This window comes from Rhamphochromis sp. 'chilingali', assembly GCF_963969265.1.
Source record: "Rhamphochromis sp. 'chilingali' genome assembly, chromosome: 6".
Taxonomy (NCBI): Eukaryota; Metazoa; Chordata; class Actinopteri; order Cichliformes; family Cichlidae; genus Rhamphochromis; species Rhamphochromis sp. 'chilingali'.
In genome coordinates this window covers 1,195,945-1,222,639 of record NC_137933.1, presented here as the reverse complement: position 1 = coordinate 1,222,639, position 26,695 = coordinate 1,195,945, and the positions used below count along the sequence as shown (strand labels likewise).

Here is a 26,695-nt window from a genome sequence, read left to right as displayed (position 1 = left end):
AGTGCACAAACTGATTTTCTGAGCAGTGCATAGGGCAGTGAGGACTGTATGTCACCTAAGATGCACAGCTTGGCGGAGGTTGGGATACAGCAGCTAAACCATGTGGATCAGTCTTCACATATCCTCTGGACAGGTATACACGATCCCATATCATACATATAGTTCTTGTAGGATTTGCCTGTGCAGTAGGTTACAGCATAGGCATATTTTGAGTCTGTAAGACCCATTTTGAACATCCTTTGTCCTATAGATCTGAGAGAGTATATAGCCCTGCAGCTTGGAAGAGCCAGAGAGTAAACCACTGACCTTCAGGACTGGTAGACAAACTGTTCTACCTCCCAAAGTGACCACATACTACAGAATATTATACAAGTGTTCTATGTATGAAAAACTAAAATCTTAATTCTGAAAACAAAAGCGTTAACTGTTACAAAAGCAAACAAAGTAGAAAAACAGATCACATAACTGCAGCCGACATTAATACAAAATAAAATAAAAAACAATACTGTGCAATTTATTTTGTATAGATTCAAATTGTGTTGGATTATTGGGAAACAACTTTCTAATGTGAACAAAGGACAAAATAAACAAAACTGAAAAATACAGCGATTCTGTTATTTACCTACCACAAAAAAATAAAAATCAATACATTTACACACAGAAAAGATCCAATAGTGTCTCAATAAAGCGAACTGTGAGGTTCATCTCCAGATCAGAATTCTTTATTAATCCCTGAGAAAAGGATGTGGGTTACAGTTGCCCCAAGAGTGTAACAGTAACAGACTAAACTATTTAAATAACAGAATGTTACAGATTTGACAAATGTTCAATTCAAACTGCACCAATATATACAAATCGCTCAAATATAAATATCAAGAATATTGACAACGAATATTACAGCGGTGGAATATATATGATTAACATTCGACTCTAACCTGTAAACATCGTCGTGTGCAGAAAGGCTGCAACTACTGCAGTGTTTACAGTGTGTTAGATGGAGGAGATGTACAGGGAGCCACGGGCAGGAATGACTTCCTGTGTGGTTCAGTGGTGCTTTTTGGTGACCTCAGTCTCTCACTGAACGGGCTCCTGTGAGTAGCCACAAATCCGATACGGTAACAATGTTTGACTTTGCTGTTCAACTGTTTCTTTAACCTCTTTACAGCAGGGCACAGGCCGTCTGACAGAAAGGTTCATGGCTAAAGAGTTGGCAACCTGAATTCAATTACTTTAAAAACATGCTTAAAATCCAACATTTTCAACTGTGCTTACTGGTATAATGTCCTTTAGAATAAAATGGGCGGCTGCATTGGTGATATCACTGTGCCACTTTATTTTATCTCACAAGGCATGGACTGGGAAAAAGTATCTGTGCAAATAAAATTCGGTATTGTCTGTGGATTGCATTGTGCACGTATATTGTCAACTGCACACTGTGCAAGGGTGGCACTACTTAAGATGTTAACATTTTATGGTGCTACCTGCCTTTTTGGGAACACACTTTTGACACAGTTTGCAGAACTCTGCTTCTTTGTCCAAACGGCCAAAAACTCTCCACGTAACTAAAGTCCTCTTCAACAAGTTCCTTGTCTCTTTAGCCTTAATATTCGACTTTGCTCTGTGGCTACAGCAGGCACTACTAGATGGGAGGTTGGTGGTTCGATTCCTGGCTGCTCTAGTCTACATGCCAAATATCCTTAGGCAAGACACTAACCACAAATTGCATATTTGCTAACCACAAGTGTGGTGTTGCATATCTGGCCAGTGTACCAGATTGGTGATACAGCCATTTCTAAAGTTTCGATTAGGTTTATTTGGGTTTTTTAGTCTAATGACGTCCTCCTTGTGGGTGGCTGTAGCTGAGGAGGTACTAACTGTATTCACTAGAGGGTTGGTGGTTCAATCCCTGCATTATCCAGGGCACATGTTAAAATGTCCTTGGAGGTGCAGGTTTCCCGTTTAAACAGTACAGTTACGTAATGACTAAAACTTGCAGCATTGTTTGCCAGTAGTGCAAATGCTCGTCACTGAAAGAGTGGCCACTGGTACACTCACTGGTGGTGAGTACAGAGTACAGCACTTACGATCTCACTTAGATTATCTTTGAGTTAGTGATATCACAGACACTCAGATACTGGTGAATGATTGCTGAGAGTGATGGAATCAACCTCTCTCTGACACGAGGACCTGGAGATTTAATACATCATTAATGAAAGAACAAGATTTCCTTAAATAATTCAAAAACAAGTGGGTGACGTATTTAGATAGTAATGACCTACCAGCAATATCGCCATGTGTTCTATGGGAAGCAAGAAAAGCAGTAATGTGTGGCAAAACATTATCTTACTGCTCATATAAGAAGGAACCCCACCCCCGCTTGTATTAGAAATAGCACAAACAATTCAATCATTAGAATATACCTATGCTCACCACAAGAGCACACATATTTAACAACCTGAGAAAACTAGAATAAAATGAAATATTTAACGAGAGAACAAAATTTCTGATGCAAAGGCTGCGTTTGGAGGACTTTAAACATAGTAATAAATCTGGAAAAGTCCTTGCTAAAGAGCCTGTTAAAGCTATAAAAGGAAGAAAACTATTTACTCTATAAAGGATTCCACTGGGAACATTACTCATGATCGACAACAAATAAATGAATCTTTTAAAGACTTTATACAGATGAATCCCTCCAACGCTGACATTGCAAACTTTCTTAACAATACAAATCCACCAAAGTTAAATGACGAACAGATTGTGGTTCTGGATTCACCTCTTTCTACATCCAAATTCCATGAAGCCCTACGGCGTCTCCTAAACAATAGAGCCCCAGGACCAGATGAAGTAAATTAACAGTCCTGCCTCTGAATTGTAATTCTCGAAATGCCACAACTACTCCACTACAGTCAGGTAACACTAGAGCTCTAGGTATAAATTGGCTGGACCTAGAATAATAGTTTTGTGAAAAAGCCTTTCATCAGCTCCACGTAGGTCACAATGTATAAGGTCATTCATGTGGCTTTGCTGGCTGTAATGCAGCAGCACCGCTGTGGACGTGGGCACCCGACCTGGGGCTTCCTTCCTTATACTGCTGGGATAGGTGTGCAGAAGCTGTATGGATCGGACGGACTTGTCACTGTTCGGGTGTCATAGGTCACAGCGATACGAGCAGGTACAAAAATGTGATGATGTCTGACTGCATGCCACTGATTGGCTGGTCGGTGGCATCATTCGATGAGTCACAAGAGCGTCTCGTTTACAAAAATCAAAACCACCACTTCCCGTGTCACAGACCGGGCAGCGGGTATATTCTTGCCTCGATGGCCACCTTTGTTGTACCTTTCATGTCGCATATTAATTACGCCACCAACGCTAAGCTGCATTACCGTTACAGCGACCACGCACATGAGCTGGTACTTGATTGTAATGGAAAACCACTCAGAGTTGATCAGAGTAGGTCCTAATGGAAAAGGGGCTTAACACGCTCTCTCACACTACAAGAACATTGCTGATTTGTACATCTCTGCATTTTGGAATTTGTGTTCCAGATGCTGTAGGTTTGTTTTTTCTTACCAGAGTACTCCATCCTTTTATTTCATCTCCCCCTATCCCCCACCTTTCTTTTTTCCTCCCTGTCCTGCTCTTGTGATGATGACATCTGCCTTAGACATCATCATGACAAGACAAGAAAGCTCCTTACTACGTATGGATGGTTTCATCTCACGTCCAGCACCCTATAACTGTACTCTCCGCCGAAGATAGAAAGCTGAGGACAAGTGAGTGCTAAAAGCACTATTCAGGATAAAACAACATAGATCCATTAGTACTTCAGGAAAATGGCCATAACTGTTCATGTGCCACTGCACGCCGCGTTTCACCGGTCAATAGAAAAAGTAGCCAATCCTATGGCTGGACCAAAGTTGGATTGAAAGGTGCACAGGAACAAGCCCTAAGCACAAGAGCGATAGAGTCTGGGGTCTACCACACCAGGCAAGACCCCAGGTGCAGCCTGTGCAAAGATGCACCTTAGACACTTCAGCACAGACAGGGCATACTGGAACACCATTACCAAATGGCTGGCATAGCATAAAGGAACATCTATGCCGAGTATGGTCTAGATGTCCCAAGGTCAAAATGGGATACACACCCTAGGTTGGTTGAGACTGACCAAGCTAAAATCCTGTGAGACTTCCAGGTATAGACGGACAAGCTGGTGGTAGGTGACCAATATGACATAGTAGTTGTGGATAAGCAGAGGAAGACGCCCATTGTGACGATATAGCTCTACCAGCAGCTTGAGAAATACCAAAGGCTGTGAGAGTTAGAGAAGATGTGGACATCTCAACTCTGGAAACAGTAAGGAACAGCCAATCAGAGGAAAGTTAGCTTTTGTCTGTATATGGTATTATTTATTAAATAAGTTAGGAAACCATGTAAGTGCCTCTTTCTACAAACATACACACATACAGGGTGTCTATGTACCTACACATTATGCCTCAATATCACCACAACCACAGTCGAGTTCTGTGGGAATTACTGGCCAGTAAAGGACAATAAAGATTATTTCAAACTGTAAATCTAAACGTTTTAATGACACTGAAACTGATGGAATATGGTTCCTCTCCAAAAATAAACATAAAAGCAAAAGTAATCTTTAATGTAGAGTAACCTGAAAGGTAACACTGCTACACTTCTTTTAAATACTTACCCTTACAACATGTCAGACATTATCTTACACTGTATTGAGCTGCTTTTTGTTCACTGCAGTCACAGTTCCATCTTTTTTCTTCACCATTTATAAAAAACAAAACAAAAAAACAACATGTACCCATGTGCTCTCATCACTTCCAGATGAACTACAGTTTTTGGCACACATGCTGTCTACAGTACTGTGGTACTAAAGAAAGAAGAGTACTTTCCTCTTTTCTTTCCGCCTGGGTCATGGCCTGAACTTTCTGTTGAAACATTTTTTATTTTTACTTCTCCACTTGCTCATAAAAGATTATCTGGCTGTTGGGTTTTACTCAGTTTTCTCTTTCTTCTAAATTGTAGGGTCTATACCTTTTGATACGAAATGACTTGAGGTTGTTGTGAATTGGGACTTTGTCAATTTAATTGGATTTAATTGAACTGGACTTACAACTTTAAAAAGGAATCACCGTCCTAAGCACACTTGTGTCAAGCCAGCCTCCAATTCGAGACTTGCAGTCAAGCCAGCCTCCAGTTTGTTTTACGTTCCCTGTGTATTCAAAGTATTACGGGAATGGATGTGGAAACCGGATTTCAAAATAAAAGCCAACTTCGAGTGAATTAACAGATATGTTAAGAACATAATAACATATAATTTAGGCTTTTTTTTTTTTTTACAAACTCTAATGTTAGATCTATATGACACAGCCTTGTACCCTAATTGTGCCCTGTCACTATCAAGGCCATCTTATTTTGGATTTCAAAGTAAAAGCCCTGTGAATCTTCATTTTTGAACTACTCTTTCAATGACTTAATAATGCTCTTAAAAGCAAAAGTCGTATTTCCAAATACTATTTGAACTTTATATCAACACTTTCCAACCACAGTCTTTTTACAGTGATACCATATCAATATCAAGTCAGTCTGATTTTGCCTTTCATAGTAATGGCCCTTTGAAATTGTCCATAATTGACTTAATCTTCTAACGATTCAAAATGCTCTAAAAAGGAAAATTCCTGTTTCCACAGGGTAATTCCACCTTAGATCAACAGTATACAGCCCCACAGTGATACCATATCAATATCAAGTCATTCTGATTATGCCTTCCAAAATAAAAGCCTTTTTAAATTGTCCATAATTGACCTAACTTTCAGTGATTTCAAAATGTTTTAAAATGGAAATTTCCTGTTTCCACAGGGTAATTCCACTCCAGATCAACAGTATACAACCTCACGATGTTACCATATCAATATCAAAACATTCTGATATTGCTTTAAAAAATAAAAGCATTTTCAAACTGCCCATATCTGAGTTGCTCCTGGAACAATTTCAAAATGCTCTAAAATGGCACATTCCTGTTTCCACAGGGTAATTCCACTTTAGATCAACAGTATACAGCCCCACAGTGATACCATATCAATATCAAGTCATTCTGATTTTGCTCTCAAAAATAAAAGCCTTTTCAAATTGTCCATAATTGACCTAACTTTCAGTGATTTCAAAATGCTCTAAAAAGGAAAATTCCTGTTTCCACAGGGTAATTCCACCTTAGATCAACAGTATACAGCCCCACAGTGATACCATATCAATATCAAGTCATTCTGATTATGCCTTCCAAAATAAAAGCCTTTTTAAATTGTCCATAATTGACCTAACTTTCAGTGATTTCAAAATGCTCTAAAATGGAAATTTCCTGTTTCCACAGGGTAATTCCACCTTAGATCAACAGTATACAGCCCCACAGTGATACCATATCAATATCAAGTCATTCTGATTATGCCTTCCAAAATAAATGCCCTTTCAAATTGAGCATATACAGCCTACTTTTTTGACGATTTCAAAATGTTCTTAAACAGAATTTTGCTGTTTCCACAGGATAATTTCACTTTAGTTCAACAGTATACAACCTCACGATGTTACCATATCAATATCAAGTCATTCTGATTATGCCTTCCAAAATAAAAGACTTTTCAAATTGCCAAGATACGACCTACTCTTTTAAAGATTTCAAAATGCTCTAAAAGTGAAAATTGCTGTTTCCACAGGATAATTTCACTTTAGGTCAACAGTATACAACCTCACGATGTTACCACATCAATATCAAGTCATTCTGATTTTGCTTTCAAAAATAAAAGCATTTTCAAAATGCCCATATCTGACTTGATCCTGGAACAATTTCAAAATGCTCTAAAATGGAAAATTCCTGTTTCCACAGGGTAATTCCACCTTAGATCAACAGTATACAGCCCCACAGTGATACCATATCAATTTCAAGTAATTCTGATTATGCCTTCCAAAATAATGGCCTGTTGAAAATGCCAATAACTTACCTAACTTTCAGTGATTTCGGAATGCTCTAAAAAGGAAATTTTCTGTTTCCACAGAATAATTTCACTTTAAATCAACAGTATACAACCCCACAGAGATACGATGTTAAGATCAAGTCACTCTGATTTTGCCTTCCAAAATAAAAGTATTTTCAAATTGCCCGTAGACGACCTACTCGTTTAACGATTTCAAAATGTTTTAAAATGGAAATTTCCTGTTTCCACAGGGTAATTCCACTTTAGATCAACAGTATCCAACCCGACAGTAAAACCATATCAATATCAAGTCAGTCTGATTTCGCCTTTCAAATTAATGGCCCGTCGAATTTGTCCATATGTGATATACTCTTTCAATTATTTCAGAATGTTTTAAAAATGAAAATTGCTGTTTCAACACATATTGGGTTTTCATTTTGAAAAGCAAAATCAGACTCAATTGATTATGACAGAATTGAATCATAAAGATGATGTAAAAGGAAGCTGAAATTGCCACTAGGTTGTAATTGATAGTACGTTTATATTTTAAGTCTGTGGAAAGATGTCATTCTAAATAAAGAAATTACAAAACAGCTTGCAAACCAACCATGACATCTTTCCACAGACTTAAAATATAAACGTACTATCAATTACAACCTAGTGGCAATTTCAGCTTCCTTTTACATCATCTTTATGATTCAATTCTGTCATAATCAATTGAGTCTGATTTTGCTTTTCAAAATGAAAACCCAATATGTGTTGAAACAGCAATTTTCATTTTTAAAACATTCTGAAATAATTGAAAGAGTATATCACATATGGACAAATTCGACGGGCCATTAATTTGAAAGGCGAAATCAGACTGACTTGATATTGATATGGTATCACTGTAAAAAGACTGTGGTTGGAAAGTGTTGATATAAAGTTCAAATAGTATTTGGAAATACGACTTTTGCTTTTAAGAGCATTATTAAGTCATTGAAAGAGTAGTTCAAAAATGAAGATTCACAGGGCTTTTACTTTGAAATCCAAAATAAGATGGCCTTGATAGTGACAGGGCACAATTAGGGTACAAGGCTGTGTCATATAGATCTAACATTAGAGTTTGTAAAAAAAAAAAAAAAAGCCTAAATTATATGTTATTATGTTCTTAACATATCTGTTAATTCACTCGAAGTTGGCTTTTATTTTGAAATCCGGTTTCCACATCCATTCCCGTAATACTTTGAATACACAGGGAACGTAAAACAAACTGGAGGCTGGCTTGACTGCAAGTCTCGAATTGGAGGCTGGCTTGACACCAGTCTAAGCACAGCAGTAAATTAAGCAAAATATGGCTTGAAAAGCGAAAAAGCAAAAACTGGGTTTATGGTATTACCTTGTACATGTCCAGACTTGAATCCAATTGAAATTTGAAGTGGGCACTACATGCAAGTAAAGCTCTCAGAAAACTGGTCACACTTTTCAAGCCTATAACAGAGACTGATTTTTGATGTTTTTGTTAGAAATATATTTTTTAAAAGTTTAAGGTTTTTCCTGTCTGTTTGCCATCAGGTATGTCTGCTTAAAAGGGTCAACTGTTTGCTAATATGTTAAAACAAAACGAAAAGAAGAAATTGTGATGAACTTCGTCGTGATCCAGTTTGATTATCTACAGCTGACGATCTCGTCTACCTCCTCAGCCACGACCAGTCGAAGTTAAAGCAGTTTTACTCTCCATACGAGCTGGTAGCGGACAGAACATTGCTATACGTGTCACATAATGTGGCATATTTGTGTGCTAACATATAAATATCATTATGTTTCACGTTATAATACGTATAGCCGGTTAACTGAAGAGGCTACTGTACAAGAGGCCCGTGCGTTTCCAAGTTTAGTTCTTTTATATTAAATTGATAGGTTCGGGCATTGTTCTGTAAGTGGCGTCACATACCTGTGTGCTGCCACGGCACGGTTGTTCAGGTACTTCTGGGCAGTCATGACGCCAACAAATAGGAAATTGTTCGATCTGGAAGCAGATTTCTCAGTCGGCGGTGAACCGTTAACTTCAGGCCACAAGACTCCCCCGTATTCTTTCCCGAGACCCCCGTTGAGCCCACACCCGGCAGAGTTGGCTTTTCTTTTCTGTCCAGCTTTCTTCAACTCACTCGCCTTGGGTAAAATCAGCCTGGAAGCCAGTGTGAACCCAACAACCAGTCCCAACAGAACACTAAACCAGGCTCTTCGACTTCGACCTGCCATTCCCCCAAACTTCATTAGCTCTGTCGGTAAAAGCGATAAGCAAGACTCGATCGTCTCGATACAAACACTGAAGACTGGGTCGATAGAGCTCGTTTTCCGCCAGAAAACCGGGCTCACGCGCAATCTCTCATGGTAGAAAAGCCCTTTTCTTCCAGATGCCTACGTAGCATCGCAACAGTCTTACTGAAGCCGTCACTTGAACAATTCTCTGTCGTTGGTCCTTCGGGCGATCAAGCCGTCCCCCGCTGTCGATCATGGACGAATTTCACAGCGATCGAAAAGCGCAGTAGCTTTTTATCACTTAGCGTTCAGTAGTGGTCCGACTCTCACCATTATCTAGACATGGCAAGAATGTCTGTCGAGAAGAATGATCGCGAAGGGTTTAACAGTGGTTTGACCCAACGGCAGCTCCGTAGAAATCTTCTAATCGCCTCCACCCCCGTGGGCCCGACGGTGCTGCCTTTAAGCTGCGTGTGAAACCATACTCACACGTCTAAATTCATCTGCTGTGTAAATGTAGCCAAAGCGTAGCTTCTTTCTGCCATAGTTAATAACACTTTACATTAAAGCAGTAGTAGTTATATAGTTAGTGACTATAAGTGTCACTAATGCACGAGCTATTGCGTGAAACTGTTCTAACAAAAGTCACATTGCTTGATTGTGTACACACATGCTGATAATGCTGAGTGTGACGTGTAAAAGCCTATTAACATAAAATCGTTTTTCCAAGACAAAAATTTGTATCAGTATGTCATTTTATTACGCCGTCATTTATTAAGATCTGTGGCCGATAAAAGAACGAGTCACAATAAAGTTTTGAAAGTCTAACGTCCTTAAATGCAGCATGCTTGTTCTCTGAACTCTAGCGCCCCCAAGTGCTTGTGGTGGCGTTCGTCACCACGTCGAAAACTGTGCCTTGTCTTCATTGTGGAAGATTTTACAGCATGTTTCTTTTTAGGCCACGTCAATAAGTGACAATAAAAAGCGCTTCTGGCGTGTATTAAATTGACGATCTCTGTGAACTGCAACGTTCTGCTGGGAAAACCTCATGAAAGTCGTCATGAAAGACTCCTGGCACTCTTTTTTTGACACACACCACCCTCTTAAGAAACAATGGTTTCCCTATTTATCAAAAATGTCAAACTGAACATTCTGAAAGTAAATGACAAAAATCCTTTGTTATTAACAGTTTAAAAAAAATTAAGAAGATTTATTTTCAAGATTTTTCTTGTTTGTGTTTTCAATTGAGATAATAAAAAATACTGAGCACAAAATATCACCATGTTTACTTTTAATTCTGCAAAAGTACACCTCCCATATACATGTCATTTCAATTCAATTTTATTTCTATAGTGCAAGTCGCACTTTATATTATAAGGTAAAGACCCTGCAATAATAGAGAGAAAATAACAAAAATCAGACGCCCCCCAATGATCACATGTTTGCCAAAAGTGGTAAGGAAAAGCCTTATCGTCTGGGTTTTTCTTCCTGTTAAAAGGATGCAGTCGTAACAACCACCAGGCGCTACAACAAAACTGGCTCACATGAGGACCGCCCCTGAAGAGGAAGACCAAGAGTCACCTCTGCTGCTGAGGATAAATTCATCCAAGTCACCAGCCTCAGAAATCACAAAACAGCACCCCAGATAAATGCCACACAGAGTTCCAGTAGCAGACACATCTCTACATCAACTGTTAAGAGGAGACTGTGTGAATCAGGTAGCTGCCAAGAAACTACTACTAAGGAAAAGCAACAAGCAGAAGATATTTCATCCATCCATTCGCTTCCGCTTCTCCTTTTCAGGGCTGCGGGGGGCGCTGGAGCCTATCCCAGCTGTCATAGGGCGAGAGGCGGGGTACACCCTGGACAGGTCGCCAGTCTGTCGCAGGGCCAACACACAGGGACAGACAACCATTCGCACTCACATTCACACCTAGTGACAATTTGGATTATCCAATTAACCTATCCCCACAAGCTGCATGTCTTTGGACGGTGGGAGGAAGCCGGAGTACCCGGAGGGAACCCACGCAAACACGGGGAGAACATGCAAACTCCACACAGAAAGACCCCGGCCTGATGGTGGAATTGAACTCAGGACCTTCTTGCTGTGCGGCAACAGTGCTAACCACCGTGCCACCGTGCTGCCCCCATTTATTTTAAAGAAAATACATCAAGAAACAGATTATATTCGATTTATATTTCAAATATGACAAGTGCTGATTTTATAGCAGCAAAATTATTATCTTTAAAGTTTAAGCATTTAATAAGGCGGAAAGCCTTGCACCGAGTGGATAGTCAAACTGAATCATTATAAATACATTATTTTATATTTATTACTTTTCTTATTACTTTATTGTTATAGCACTGGAGATAAATAACAAGGAAATGATTCCGGATCAGCACCATGATCGAAACCTGTTGCTGTAGTATGTAAAGTATTCTGGAGAAGGTATAATATGTCACTGTACATGCATGTGGGTGTGCGTGTTTTATGTGTATAGATATTTTAAAATGATCACGCATGATATAACACTGTCCAGACCGGCCCTGTAAGGAGAGGAGGAGGAAACAGTGAATACATGAGCTACAGTGGATCTCTCACCAGCTGGATCACAAAGAGCACAGGTAACAATAACACACGTACCAGTTGTTGCATTGCAGGAGTGTTCAAGTAGAAAAACAACAATAAACACAACTACAATGTTTTGGTTCTATAACACTTTTCTATCATTACTTTATTATGGATTAATGGTGCAGAGTTGTTAAGTGTGGATAATAAAATAACAGATTAATGCAATAACAAATTGTGCTTTGTTCTCAGATGGACAGCAAACGGACAGTGGTAGATGAGATGAGGAGAGTGAAGGAGGAAGAGAGGCAAAGAGCGAGTCACAGGCAGAGCCTCGTTTATTTCCCACTTTTTTAAAAATCTGTTGCCTCGTGGATCCAAGCGCTGTCACAGATCTTTGCATTTAATTATTATCCCATAACACTTGTTTAATCAGCTACCAGCTCTCCTTTGGAGATTTTAACGTCTACAGTCTCAGCCCCCCAGCACCATCAGCAACAACCCATCAACAGCAACACTGAACCCCATGAGGTAAAACAGGGACTTCTTTTGCTTTGCATTGTCCCCTCCTGATGACGATCATATTCTTTGGTGTTGTTCTGAGCTCGTTGGTAACCTTAATAATTTAGAAACTGCACTTTGTGTTTACTTGTGTTATCTTTTTCCAATATTTAAATTTGTTTGATGATCTGTGTCTCTAACTTTTATTATGAAAGGTATGAAGAGGAAGTGACCTCTTTTGCGCGACACGGTCGCGTGCTCGAATGATTCATCTGGCTTCCGCCAACACGTCATCGTAAATAACCATCTACATTTTGTGTAGCAAGTTTTAAAGAAGCTCTTTGGAAAAGAAAGCAGTTACGAGCTAACAGAAGCCTGTACGCGACGCTGTCTGAGACGGTCAGCTCGTCTGAGTGTGGAATGGATGATGTAACGATCGAAGACGATGATTCCACTTTCCATGTGAAGAAGCCACCCTTAAAAAACCAAGACTTGAGTTCCCTGAGCCTGACTGGTAAGCGTGTACGTTTAATTAACCAGCTTAAATGATAAAGAATATAGGAATACAGTTACTAACGTTCGTAAGACGTATCTGTCTGTAGCTCATGTTAAGGTGGGATGAAGGCGACATGTTGAGCTGTACATAAACCCGCAAACATTTAGTATTTTATTCTTTTAAGATTGTATTTATTGAAAAAATGTTGTTTCCATCGTTTCGTTGTTAAAATGTCACAGCTACTTAGATTATTGTTTATTTCTGTTGTAACTGAATTGCTGTAGTTGAGGAGTTCGTGGCCCATTATGGCTGGTACCTGGTGTTTGGAGCTGTGATGTTCTACCTGCTCATTCTGCACTTGAACAAGAGGAGATCAAGCCAGCGCAGCCCAACGCCACAAGCCTCACAAGGTCAGCACAACTCACTTTATATTCGTGCAGCAACCACAGTATTACAAAGATAAGAATTATATCAGCACGAAGTGCAGCTTCTCGTATCCAATGTTATGCTGCAGCAGGACAGTGAGAGCTTGTTCAACGTTTTCAGCAACAAGTCAGGCTTGTTCCTCGTGGGTGTAGGACGCTCTGTGGCAATTAACAGCTGAGTGTGACGTAGCACCTCTACGTTTGAGTCTTCAGCCAGATAAAGTGATGAAAGGAACAAGTTGTTACCTCCAGCTGGATAATTTACTGGTTGATCTACATTCTTGTCCTCGTGTATGGTCACAAACTCTGGGTCGTCATCAAAAGAACGAGATCTCGGATCCAAGCGGTGGAAATTTGTTTTCTTCCCACAAGGGAGGTATGGTGCTGACCACCTTTAACTGGTTCGTGCTCTGAGTTTGACGTCACACTGTGTGGCGCTTCAGTGATTTTTGTAACCCGGTGTGTTGCGCCACATCCATTGAGCGCGAATTTTTTCCGAGTTTTTTGTGATTGTCCTGAATCTCTCTGTCTAAATAACCTTACCAGTGAAATTATAGGCAGATCCTTTGTTAGTGGGCAAACTTACAAAATGAATTAGGCTTCAAATATTTTTTCCCTGACTGTAATGGTTTTACTGCCATTTTAATTAAATTCCACTACAGAAACTTGGGGATATACAAATGTATACATTTAGAGATGTAGAAAGACTTTTTAAACCACGAGGCTTTGTGGAAAACTCTTTGCAAAAAGCACTCCTCAAAGACTTCGCTTCCTATTTTGACTTCTTCTCTTCCTATAAGAGCGTGTATGTGGCGGTAATGCCTATCGTTCAGTAGAACCCTGCAGTGACTTCCTGTGCTGATGACATGATGTGGACTGGTTCTTATATAGTGCTTTCTACTCTAACTGAGCACTCAAAGTGCTTTATGCAGCCTGCCTGAGAGCAACTTGACGTTGGATCTTGCTCAAGGATATTTGACATGCAGAGTGGAACAGACGAACCTGAACATCATAGCTGATTAAACTGTGGATTCTATTCTGTACCAGAAAATCCTGCAGAAAAACATCCAGCAATTAGTTTGTACCCTTGAGCACACTTGGGTTATTGGCAATGACCTGAAACGCGCTCACAAGACCACCTCTAAATGATTAATTTAGGAAACAAATGTGTTTTTGAAGTGGCCTGATCAAAGTCAGATTAAAATGTTTCAACATGACCTTAAACAGACTATTCATCCTCAAACTCTACAGTGTAGCTAATTTAAAAGAAAAAAGAAAAAAATCCCCCCCAGGCGATGTCAAATATGCATTGCTGTTACTGAAAACGATCCACTGGGGTTCTTGCTGGCAAGAGTTGCACAACCATTAATTAGGTTAGGGGGCAATTACATTGTCACACTGGCTCAGGTGTGTTAGAATGTCTTGTCCTTAATCAGTTAAATCATTTACAACAGTAATGGATCACAGGCCCATTCAAAGTTCTCCAGTCCGTTCTCTTTTTGATGTATCGAATCCCGTTTAGGTTGTGGGTATCGGTCACTGTTGTTATCCAGGCTTCAAGGGTTACAACAGCTTTTTCTTAGAGAGGAATAGAATAGAATGCACTTGTTGTCACTATACAGATGTACAATGAGATCCAGAGCATCTCCAACTCAGTGCAAACATGTGGGAGAAGAAGGGGGGATGAGGTGCACATTTTGTTTGCACACAGGTGGCTGTAGGGAAGGAGTTGATGCTGTGTTCTCTATGTAATTAAAGGGGATCTGGTGTTATATGCATTTTGTAAGTCTTTGAAAACAAATTTGGGACACATGACGTTTAAAAACCTTTTCCACATATTTCTGAATTTTTCTGTTCTCAGTTCTCTTTCCATGTTTGTTTGTCTCTGTCCTTGTAATGTACTATATGTACTATAGCTAGAACGTCACGCAATATTATTTGACTTGGAAGTCCTTAGACACAAGTCTGATTTTTCGGTTACTACATCTGTCTTTACGAAGTGTCTGATCTGTAGGTATATAGAAAAATCTGCCCTTGGTAACCTGTATTTCTCTTGAAGATATGTTATTAGATATGTTATTGCATCGTCCTGATTTAACTTTCGATTTCTGTTTGTTACATAAAGATCCAACACTGGTGGAAAGGAGAGAAGAGGCTATGGCAGCAGCCAGGATGAAGATGCAAGAAGAGCTTGATGCCAAAGCGTCCATCTTTAGAGAGAAACAGAAATTGGTAGAGTTTGTAAAAAAGAAAATCAAAGAAGGATGATTTTCTGTCAATATCAGATGTCAACACACTGTTTTTATTTAATTTGTGGACAGCAAGAAGAGGAGAAGAGGAGGCAGAAAATAGAGATGTGGGAGAGTATGCAGCAGGGAAAGAGTTATAAAGGAGCTCCAAAACTCTCTCAGGTAATTTTTCATCTGAAACATTTGTATTTGTGCTGCTCTGTGAAAGGGTGTGTCCTCAAGTACGGCTGTTATGATACTCGTTCATTTAACAAGTTATTTAGACAATTTCAGTAAAGCTTGTGAAGTTAAAGTATATTTACTCATGTAGCTGTTGACGTGGCCTCACATTGAAATAAAGAAGCGATCTGATTTCCCGCAGTTTCCACGCAGCCATACATCACAATGTAATTAGTTTGTTGAAGGGGTATAGCCAGGTGTCATCTCTGGTTTCTACTTCTTGTTCCAGATCGATTCCCTAGTATTTCACCTCGTAATGTAAGCTACACTTACAGTTTCCTCGAACTCATGATTTTAGAAGGTTTTTCCTGTTTAGCTATATGCACAACTGCAGGTGCAGGTGTATGTATAACTTGTACATATCGTTCTAGTGTAAATGTAAATGTGTCTGTTATTGTGTAAATACTAGGGGTGCAACAATACTCGTATCGATATTGAACCGTTCGATACAGTGCTTTCGGTTCGGTACGCATATGTATCGAACAATACAACATTTTTAATTTATTTTATCAACTTTTCTTCTGACGATGCTGTCTGTGTTGAGCGCTCAGTGGATCTGCGCTCGACTACTTCGCCAAGGCTGCACTGTCGAGCGCAGATCCACTGAGCGCAGCGCAAGCTAGCGGGACTGTCACTACCCGATCCGTACCGGAAACCCGATCGGTACCCCGCATGCGCAAATCTTACGTCACTTCCTCTCTTTGCCAACATTGCGACATTCAATATATTTGAATGATACGGTTAGCGCCCAGTTAGCTCCTAGCATTTCTCAACAGCTCTGCCTCCTTTTCGACTGCCCGGGACATTTAAACAATGGATAATCCGTATACAAACAAATTCATGCTTTTCTCCTCAACAGAGAGCGTCCCCCGATTGAGCAACAGCGCCGTAAAATAAGAAGAATGGCGCCTAATTACAGAGTTAATAATACAGACTTTGTAACATGTCACGTGACAATTCAGCAGCCAGATGAAGTGTTTACTGACAACTGACAGTGACAGCAGACATCATCATCACTATTCCAACAATCCTCTCCACACAGACGAGCATAAACACACTCGACTATCACTAAATCAAATTTAACACATGTTTGTAATGACGCTAATTCAGTTTACAATAGGGTTAGACCGCTCGGTCAGCAGGTGGCAGTATCCTCGTACACTGGGGAGTAAACTGCCATTAAACGAACAGAAGAAGAAGAAAACCCTGCACATGCGCGGTACAGATCGGGTAGACCCGATTTGTACGGTCCAACTTTGCACATGCGCAGTAAGGATCGAGGAGTCCTGATCTGTCACTATCTTTTTATTTATCGTTTTTGTCTACATTGTATTACAATGTTTCATTATTGGAAACATTTTAAGAGATGCTTGTTATTCTTAACATCTCAACAGATACTCTGACCCGTAACTATCGTTACGGTCCGGATCGGGTAGTGACAGGAACAGAAGTTAAGCTCCTTGCAACATGGCAACTGCCTCAACGCTAGCCGAAATTGAACCTCCCCCACCCTCATTCAGATCTGGCGTTTGGAACTATTTTGGTTTTCATGTGAAAACCTGATATACTTTGAATCACCTTGTTGTTGAATTGTGCTATACAAATAAACTTGCCTTGCCTTGCCTTGCCTTGCCTTGATATGTTTAATATGCTGCTGAGAATATAGCCCAGAAGAAGCGTATAGTATAGCTTTTATTTTGGAAAGAGCCATTTCTCTGTAATGGACTCTTTTCCAAAGATGAGGGATTTCTCCATCAGATTTATTTTTTTATTACTTTGTTGTTTCAGCAACATTAAATTTAAAAACTGTACTTTTGAGTTAAAATATATATTTATAATTTTAATAAATAACAAATTAAAAAGGCATGAACATTTTTTTGTATCGAAAAAATATCGAACCGTGACACCAAAGTATCGAACCGAACCGTGAATTTTGTGTATCGGTGCACCCCTAGTTAATACTTACGCTATTGTGTTCCTCACACACATGGAGAGATGCCAAACTGCCTTTTATTGTTCTTGTAACAGTGACAATAAAGATTTTATTCTAATATGTGTCACTGCAGACTACTGAGGAGACCAGCTCATCCCAGACGATGCTGAAACCAAAGAAGGACAAGAGGCCTTTTCGCAATGCAGGTACGTAGTAGATGAGGTAGGGTTTGTTTATATGACTGACATATGTGCTGAGGAGGCAACACAGTTACAACCCCCCCATATGCAAATGAAGCATGGCAGCTGAACAACAGGCACTAAAATAAGAAAAACAAAAATCCCTCATTTGAACTAGAGATGGACCGATCCCATATTACGTATCGGTATCGGTCCGATACTGACCTAAATTACTGGATCGGATATCGGAGAGAAATAAAAAATGTAATCCGATCCATTAAATATCACAAAAGCACCTCACAAAACTTGCAACACGGCGTAACTCAGCTGATAACCTTTGCACGTCAGAGCAGTGTGCTCACGTGATAGAGCGGCTGTGGCGTGCAAGACCTGTTGGCGGTCTGGTTTAGCATTTGTAGCCTCGCTACCAACCCGGCATTTCATCTCCGAGAAAGGTTTCCCCGAGAGAAGTAAAGCAAGTGTGTAAGTTCATCTCTGAATGTTTGTAAAGCATTCCCACGTTAAGCTTAACAACCGATATATGGAGCGACTGCCTCTTCTTGCTGCTACTTCAATCATGAAACTGATCAATGATCAGCTGATCGGCTTTTCTCTTCTTTGTTTTTGGCCCACTTTGCACCAGAAAGAGGAAACCAGCGGCTGAACAACAGCAGCACGTTTAAGCTTGATAAGCTGTTGTTAGAAAGTAATATTAAATAAATTCTACTCCAGGATCTTTTTCTACAGCTGACATAACTGTGCAGGGGCGAATCTAGCAAAGTTTAGCCAGGGGGGCCGATAGGGCATGAACAGGGAAAAGGGGGCACAAAGACAGACTTTTCTTTCTTATTCTCATTTAAAATGTCTCGCTTTTAATAATTAATTATCTGAATCTTACACCCAAAGTTTTTACCTGATGTAAAATATATAGAAGTCCATTACTGTATATAGTAACTGTTAAGTCTAATACACTCTAGTAAGCCATAGTACTTTTGGGAAGATATAATCAGTGCAGTCTGCAGTTCTGTAGAAGAAAGATGTTATATCTATTTAATTATTGTAGAAAAATAATTTATTTCTGTGCATTTTTTTTTTTTTACACATGCATTAAAGTAAAGTTGATTACATCGATTAAGCATCATGAGGTGAGGGGTGGTTCCCTATTTTTTTTTTTTTTTTTTTTTTTTGCTGGGAGTTTGCAACCCTATTAGTTAGGTTGTTTAATATTCCTGCTAACTACTCTTTAAAACACCAGAATAGGGAGGATGGTGCAGGTTTAAGTTTATTAGATTGATGAGTGTTGCTAACTATGAAACATTTTGGGTGCAGTGTATTTTTTGAATACAGGTATAGCAGAATAGCTTTAGTGTTTGTTTGTTTTTTAAAACTTGACTATGAACTTATACACAATGCAGCAAGATATTAAAAATTACACTATATCGGATTCATATCGGTATCGGCAGATATCCAAATTTAGGATATCGGCATCGGACATAAAGTGGTATTGTGCCATCTCTAATTTGAACGTCGGGAAGTTCGGGAGAATACAAAGAAAAGGACTGGTTTTATAACAGTGTTCTGTAAATACTTCCTGTCAATGATTCATGGAATATGGTCTACATGTGGAGTCGGTGGCCTTCTATGGGTGTTGGAGAGCTGTTCGAACGATCACCAGATGTGTGACAAAAGAATCTGCTGTGATGGTAATGACACTCTGCGCTCTCTTAACGGTCTCCTACTGCAGCTATTTATCAGAGGGGTGCAGAAGGGTTAAAAAAAATTCAAGTGGTTTACAGCAGGCACTTCACTGAATTTAAATCCATGTATGTAATCCACACATTATTAGTAAAACTACTGTTAAGATGTACCAAATTTCCCCTTGTTTTTTAGGATTATTCTATTCTATTCTATTCTATTCTTCTACGTAATACATTTAACAAGTTGTGTTATTAAAGTGTTTATTTATTCATCGTCAGGATTCAGACGATTCTTTCCCATAAATGTTTGCTTGGTTATTCCCTACATTCAGGTTAAGGGGGTGTGATCATAATGAAGCTTTGATTGCACAATAAGATAAGATAACTCTTTATTATCATTGCACATTCATGCTTAGTACAGTAGTATAACGAAATGGGACAATTGTCCCACGTCAACAAAACAGAGCACAGTAAACTTTAGATTGGATAAAAAGTGCAAATAGGTATGGCCTAATATATTAAAGAATGAATGTTTATTGCACATTATTTCCTACCAGAAAAGCCCAGGGAGGTAGCTAATCAGGTCAGCTGTTAGCATTGGTTAGGGCTATTGCCTTGTTGTAAAGGCTGTCCTTGAGTCTGTTTGTCTGTGACCTCAGCAGCCTGAATCCAGACAGCAGCAACTTAAACACCCGGTGTCCTGGGTGTGTGCAGTCCTGTAGGATGTTGCAAGCGCAGCAAGCGCTGCATAGGTCCTTTAGGGAGGGCAGAGGCTGTCCAGTGATTTTTTTGGGCCATATTAATGACCATCTCAAGTGCCTTTTTGTGTGCCATGGTGCAGCTGGAGATACAGTACAGTATGTCAGCACACTTTCAATGGCACAACAGTAGAAGACGATGAGCAGCTCCCTCTTCAGGTCCATTTTTGGAGGATTCTCAGAAATTGGAGACGCTGTTGGGCCTTCTTTAAAACCTCTCAGGTATTTGAGCTCAATTGGAGGTCGGTGTCTATGTGCACACCCAGGAACTTGAAACTGGACACGCTTTCCAAACACTTCCTGTTGATGCTGATGGGCTGTAGCACTGACTTCGTCCTTCTGAAGTCCAATACCAGGTTGTTGTCTGCGCACCAATCCAATAGCATCTGAGCCTCAGCTCTGTACGCTGTTTCGTCTCCCTCAGAGATGAGCCCCACAGCGGTGGTGTCATCTGTGAACTTAATGACTGCATTGTCTTGGTTGGGTACTGACAGAGTCATGTGTGTACGGAGTGTTCAGGAGGGGACTTAGTAAACAGCCTTGTGGAGAGCCGGTGTAAAGGCTGATGAAAGCTGAGGTCCCACTCTAACTCTCTGTACACAGGCCAAGAGAAGTTTCTGATAAAAGGAAGTCCAATATGCAGCAGTTTTACTGTCCGTCTGTATCAGTTAACGTAGAACTAAAGTCAACAAAGAGCAGCTTGTTCTTCATATGCAGATGATGTTGTTTTGTTCTTGTCAAACCCTGAGCGATCTGTTCCTGTACTCTTAGATGTGGTGAGGTCGTTTGGGGAAATCTCAGGTTATACAATTAATTGGCAGAAGAGTGAGTTTGTGGCTTTAACTTGGATGTTGATCTTTTGAAAATTTTGCCTTTTAAAATTACAGACAGATTGAAATACTTGGTGTTATTTTGCCTAAGGATCCTAAATTGATCTTTAAGTTGAATTATCTTGAACAAGTTGAAAAATTGAAAAAGGACATTGAGAAATGGAGGGCTCTCCCTATTCCCATGGTAGGTCGCATTAATGTAATCAAAATGGTTTCCCTTCCTAAATTTCTATATTTATTTTTAAACTCACCTATCTTTTTGAATAAGCAACTTTTTAAAGTGGTCGACTCAGTAGTATTACCATGTGTTTGGGGCTTTAAAGCTCACAGGATACCAAAAGTTCATCTATGTAAGTCTAAACTTACGGGTGGATTTGCTCTGCCACTGTTTCAGTTTTATTATTGGGCTGCAAACGCCAGAACTCCTGCTCACTGGCAGGAAGGGTACAGAAAGGTCATGTCTGCCGAGACCCCACCCCGGGTGGTCACAGAGAGTGGTGGGGTGGAGAATCGTTCCCTCCCTGCTCTTCTTTTTTCGTCCTCTAATCCGCGAACCAAGGTCAATAATTTTATAGTTTCGAACTGCGTTAAAATCTTCCGTCAGATCAAAAAAGGTTGTGCTCTACCGGACACTTCGATCCATACTCCAGCATATTGTAATCATGCATTTCCACCCTCATGTTTAGACGCCTTATTTGAGGTCTGGACACAGAAAGGTATTATTACTCTCAAAGATTTATATATTGACAGGCAGTTTGCATCATTTACTCAGTTGCAGAACAAGTTCTCTCTCCCTGCGTCACATTTTTTTCATTATTTACAGATAAGAAACTATGTTCGTCAGAGTATCCTAAATTTTCCATCTCTTCTGGGAGAGGGGTCAATTTTTGCTCTCCTTCTGAGCTCCCCGGATTCTAAAAAGTTGGTTTCTGGTTTTGTGAAAGCTTTTTCTGAGTATTTAAATTTTAAATCTGACTTTTTGAAGATGGCATGGGAGGAGGAGCTTGGTTTACAAATAGGAGATGAGGTGTGGGAGAGGAGTCTGTGTAGGATCCATTGTTGCTCTATAAATGCAGGCATCGGTTGATTCAATTCAAAGTGCTTCACAGACGTCATTATTCAAAAACTAAACTCCACAGGATTTCTCCTTCTATCAGTCCGATATGTGATCGTTGTAAACTTGGAGAAGGCTCTCTCACTCGTTTATTTTGGACTTGTCCCAAATTGCATAACTATTGGTTGGACATTTTTAAATGTTTTTCTGGTATCTATAATCGCACATTAGAGCCGGACCCAATAACTGCATTGTTTGGATCTTCCTCTTCCCTTTTACACCTCAGCTCTGCTGCACAAACTACAGTTTTGTTCAGAATGGTAATTGCTAAGAAAACTATCTTGACTCTGTGGAAGTCGTATATTGTACCTCAATTCAAAATGTGGCTGACAGAACTGACTGCTCTACTGCACATGGAGAGGATTAGTAGTAATTTCTTTGATGTGTGGCAGCCATTTTTAGACCATGTATTAAAACAAAGTCCTGTTTGATCGATCACCAATAACTCAGCCTACCACCTTAGCGTTTTATTTCTGTTTATTGCCAGTGTTGAAGTAGTATTTTTGTCGTTGCAGTGTAATCTTTTGCCTTATTTGTGTGTTTTTGCCCTTGCTGCTGTGTTGTCTGTTGCTTTTTTGTCTTTTTTTCCCCTTATATCAAAAAATCTCAATAAACATACTTAAAAAAAAACAAAAACAAAGTGCAGCCTGGTGTAACGCCCTTTGTTGTTCTAGCTGGGAGATTGTGGTGTGGATCGTAGTAACAGTGGTGCCTTCAGTTGATCTGTTTGCTGTATGCGATCTGGAGTGGGTAGAGTGTTGGGTGGCAGCCAGGACATCATGTGGCGTCGGACCAGTTTCTCAAAACACTTCAATCCCAAGAAATGATTGTGTAGAAAATACTATTCCTGACCTGATAGACTCAACCTTGTTTACAAAGAAAGGAATTGATTACATACGTCAGCAAAGGCTTTCAGGGTGGTCGACTATGGTACATTTAGAAAAGAACTCATAGTCTTAAAAATATATGCGTATATGCGACACCACAGGGGGATCTTGTGGGTGCTGCAAGATAAGTCTAATATGGCATAATGTGTTACCAGTGGTGTTCTTGGTGACTTCGGTCCCAACTGCTTTTAGATCATTAACAAGCTCCTCTTGTGCAGTTCAGGGCTGATCCACCTCCTTTTTCATGATCGTCCTCACACCATGAGCAAGGGTGCATGTAGCTCCAGACCTTGGGTTATTGATGTTTCTTCTGTTTCTGAATAATCACAGTTGTCACCAAGCTTCTTGTCGATGGACTTATATAAAAACATTCCACTGTTTAGTGATGTACTCAATAAATACAGGACTGTTTGTTAAATATGCAGTCATCCTCCGCTGGTGTGAATAAGGGTCAAAATCAGGCAGGTAAATAGTTATGCTTACTAATGAATGATCAGATAGACCTCCTTAGCCCTCATTCACTTCTGACTTTTCAGGAGATTTGTTGGATACAGATTTTGCAGCTCTTGTGGGAGGCGTCTTTTTCGAGGTTGTACAGAAAGTAGGAATCATTAAACATGAACATGTACCAGTGGGAGCTGAGGAAAGACCGTCCGCTCAGTCTGACTGTATCATGTGACGTTGTGGAAACTTTTTCAATGATGACAATATACACATTGAGTTTGAGCGGGGGAACCTGCAGTCAGCTGAGACTGAAGAAGGCAGTTGGATGATGACGAAACGTTTCTCCCAGTGATAACGTTATATCCAGAGGAACCGAGTCAACTTGGAATTTCCTTAACTGCATCAAGTCTGTGAAGGTTCTCAGTCATCCAGGTCATCGTAGTTAACTGCATCGAGACATTTCTCGTTGATATTCTCTCTATATCATTAAGAAATTAAATGAATGGAATTACCATCAAAAATTAGACTCTTTTTTTCTTTTTTTTTTCCTTTGGAGGTGAGCACACTTGAAAAGAAGTTTGAAAGTGAACAAATGATCAAATAGTTTTTCCCTACTGGAATATTGGCTTTAAGAACAGATCAGCTGAAACACTGATTTGAAGTTTATTACAAAGCAAAAACTCAAAAAACCTCAACTCTCTGCGTTTTAGAACAAAAAGCTTAATTTTGTTTTAATGTGTTAAATGTTTCTTTTGTCTGCTTCCTTTCTTCTTTGCATGTTTTACAGATTACAATCCCCTCACTGGACAGGGAGGAGGTTCTTGTTCCTGGAGACCTGGCAGGAGAGGACCCTCATCTGGTGGATGAGGTTAAAAAAGGTTGGAGGCGCTGGACTGCTGGACCTTTGACCTCTGACATCCTGATGTACACACTGGCTGTGGAAATTAAGCTGATAATGTCACCTATCCCATGCTTTATTAGAGTTGAGAATACTTCATAGTTGTTGATCAGTTGGCATAATTGATGACATGTACCTGCACCATGTTTTATTTCTCTTCGGTGTTCACTTTCAACCCATTGTATGCTTTTCGTAGATAACTGAACTGAAAATTATTTGCTTGTCATGAAGCCATTCCTATAAACGGTTATAACCAGTAGGGTTGGCTGATGATTTTCACACAACCAGTGTATGTGTGTGTGTGCGTGTGTGGGGGGGGTCTCCTTATATATTTTATTTTGTTTATACCTAAGTGTGCCACTATAGCTGAATAGTTTATATTACTCCAGGACTCTAGCTGGTGGATAAAACAGAATGAAATTGAACTTTCGGATTATATAGTTGAAAAAATTGATATATAAAAATGGAAGGAGGTTCTGTACATTGTTGTGCTCATTTGCATTATACAATAAAGAATACAGTCTGCAGGATTTTAAATGTGTTGTCTTATTAACAGTTACTGTATTATTTACATTGTGTGTAATGTGGAAACCAGTACATTGTGCTTCTCAGACACTCCACAGCATATCTTTGAAGAACTGAATGTTGTTGTTACTGAAGCAGCAGTAACACCACAGTGTTCTTAAAGACAAATGGCTGTGTGGAGTCTAAACACTGTAGTGTGAAAAGTAAAACAGCCGTTCAGGAAATGACCTTGAGCTTTTTCATTTCACACAGACAAAACACAGACAAAAGTTCATCAATGTTCGGGGTCGGGCTCTGAGCTGAGGAAGTCCTCAGGATTGAGTCAAGGTGTTTATCAGTAAGACGGCTCCGGTGTGATGTTTTTAGCTTCATCAAAGAGAACAACTGTTCACACAGGTGTGTGCTGCCAAACATGGAGAGCGTCTGAGCAGCTTGGATGCGCAGCTGCGGCATTGTGTCGGGGATGAAACGTGCAAACTCGGCGGCACCCGCTCTCTCATATTTTCCCCTCAGTGTGTCATTGCACTGGAGCTCAATCGACTCCATCTGGAGGTTCGGTGGTGCGCTTTCCACATCAACTCCAAAAGGATTGGCAAGTAGTTCAAACCTGCTTCTTTGAGCTTCAAAGTCAGCAGATCGGCGTCGGAACTCGGCGGCAAGTATGTTGAGCGGTAGAGCGCTTCTCTTTCGTGGTCTGGCAGCTGGGGAAGTGGCTCAAGGTTTCTTTCTGCGTCTCCCACAGACTCAGCTTGGTTTGAAACGCCGTCACCGTACTGCACATATCAGAGATGACACGCCCCCGTCCCTGCAGTTGCAGGTTCATCACGTTCAGATGGCTTGTGATGTCGCACAGAAACGCCATTTCACACATAAATGTTTCATCTCAAAGCTCTGTTGTGTCTTTCCTTTTGCTTTCCATGAACAGACAGATCTCCTCACGAAGCTCGAAACATCTTTGCAGCACCTTTCCCTGGCTTAGCCATCGCACATCTGTGTGATAGGGCAAGTCACCATGCTCTGTATCTAACGCTCCCAGAAATGCCCTGAACTGGCGGTGATTTAAACTTCTGATGAAGTTAACTGCGCGTGTTATGATGGTCATTACATGTCACATAACGACTCCTGGTGTATTATGCAGTGATAAGCTGTCAGCTCCTCTGTGACATTTTCCATCTGCAAATTCGTAGCCAGTGCACTGACACTGAGCCATTGACCTCTCAGGTTATGTCTACCACTGGTTCGGAGACCGCATCACATAATGAGCCACATACAGTGGGGCAAAAAAAGTATTTAGTCAGCCACCGATTGTGCAAGTTCCCCCACCTAAAATGATGACAGAGGTCAGTAATTTGCACCAGAGGTACACTTCAACTGTGAGAGACAGAATGTGAAAAAAAATCCATGAATCCACATGGTAGGATTTGTAAAGAATTTATTGGTAAATCAGGGTGGAAAATAAGTATTTGGTCAATAACAAAAATACAACTCAATACTTTGTAACATAACCTTTGTTGGCAATAACAGAGGTCAAACGTTTACTATAGGTCTTTACCAGGTTTGCACACACAGTAGCTGGTATTTTGGCCCATTCCTCCATGCAGATCTTCTCGAGAGCAGTGATGTTTTGGGGCTGTCGCCGAGCAACACGGACTTTCAACTCCCGCCACAGATTTTCTATGGGGTTGAGGTCTGGAGACTGGCTAGGCCACTCCAGGACTTTCAAATGCTTCTTACGGAG

The 26,695-nt window shown here is 40.1% G+C and overlaps 2 protein-coding genes across 2 annotated transcripts in view; one reads left to right on the top strand and one right to left on the bottom strand.

Moving 5' to 3' along the window:
* chsy1 (chondroitin sulfate synthase 1) overlaps nucleotides 1–9,641 on the bottom strand; it is a 33,223-nt gene extending 23,582 nt beyond the window's left edge. Inside the window, exon 1 of the mRNA XM_080884265.1 lies at nucleotides 8,926–9,641. Within this exon, the coding sequence (XP_080740391.1) occupies nucleotides 8,926–9,248 (323 nt within the window). The 5' untranslated portion in view covers nucleotides 9,249–9,641. The remainder of the gene's footprint in view (nucleotides 1–8,925) is intronic.
* Nucleotides 9,642–12,554: 2,913 nt separating this feature from the next.
* On the top strand, nucleotides 12,555–25,184 carry selenos (selenoprotein S). Its single transcript, XM_080885951.1, has 6 exons — nucleotides 12,555–12,817; nucleotides 13,084–13,209; nucleotides 15,350–15,456; nucleotides 15,546–15,635; nucleotides 17,759–17,831; nucleotides 24,322–25,184. Exons 1-6 carry the CDS (start codon nucleotides 12,724–12,726, stop codon nucleotides 24,399–24,401), a joined length of 570 nt encoding a protein of 189 aa, XP_080742077.1. The 5' UTR covers nucleotides 12,555–12,723; the 3' UTR covers nucleotides 24,402–25,184.
* The last annotated feature ends 1,511 nt before the right edge of the window (nucleotides 25,185–26,695 follow it).

Coding starts and splice junctions, on each gene's coding strand:
- selenos (XM_080885951.1), top strand. CDS start 12,724: ATGGATGATGTAACGATCGAAGACGATGATTCCACTTTCCATGTGAAG. Junction 15,457..15,545: donor TTAGAGAGAAACAGAAATTG/GTAGAGTTTGTA, acceptor ATTTGTGGACAG/CAAGAAGAGGAGAAGAGGAG. Junction 17,832..24,321: donor GAGGCCTTTTCGCAATGCAG/GTACGTAGTAGA, acceptor CATGTTTTACAG/ATTACAATCCCCTCACTGGA.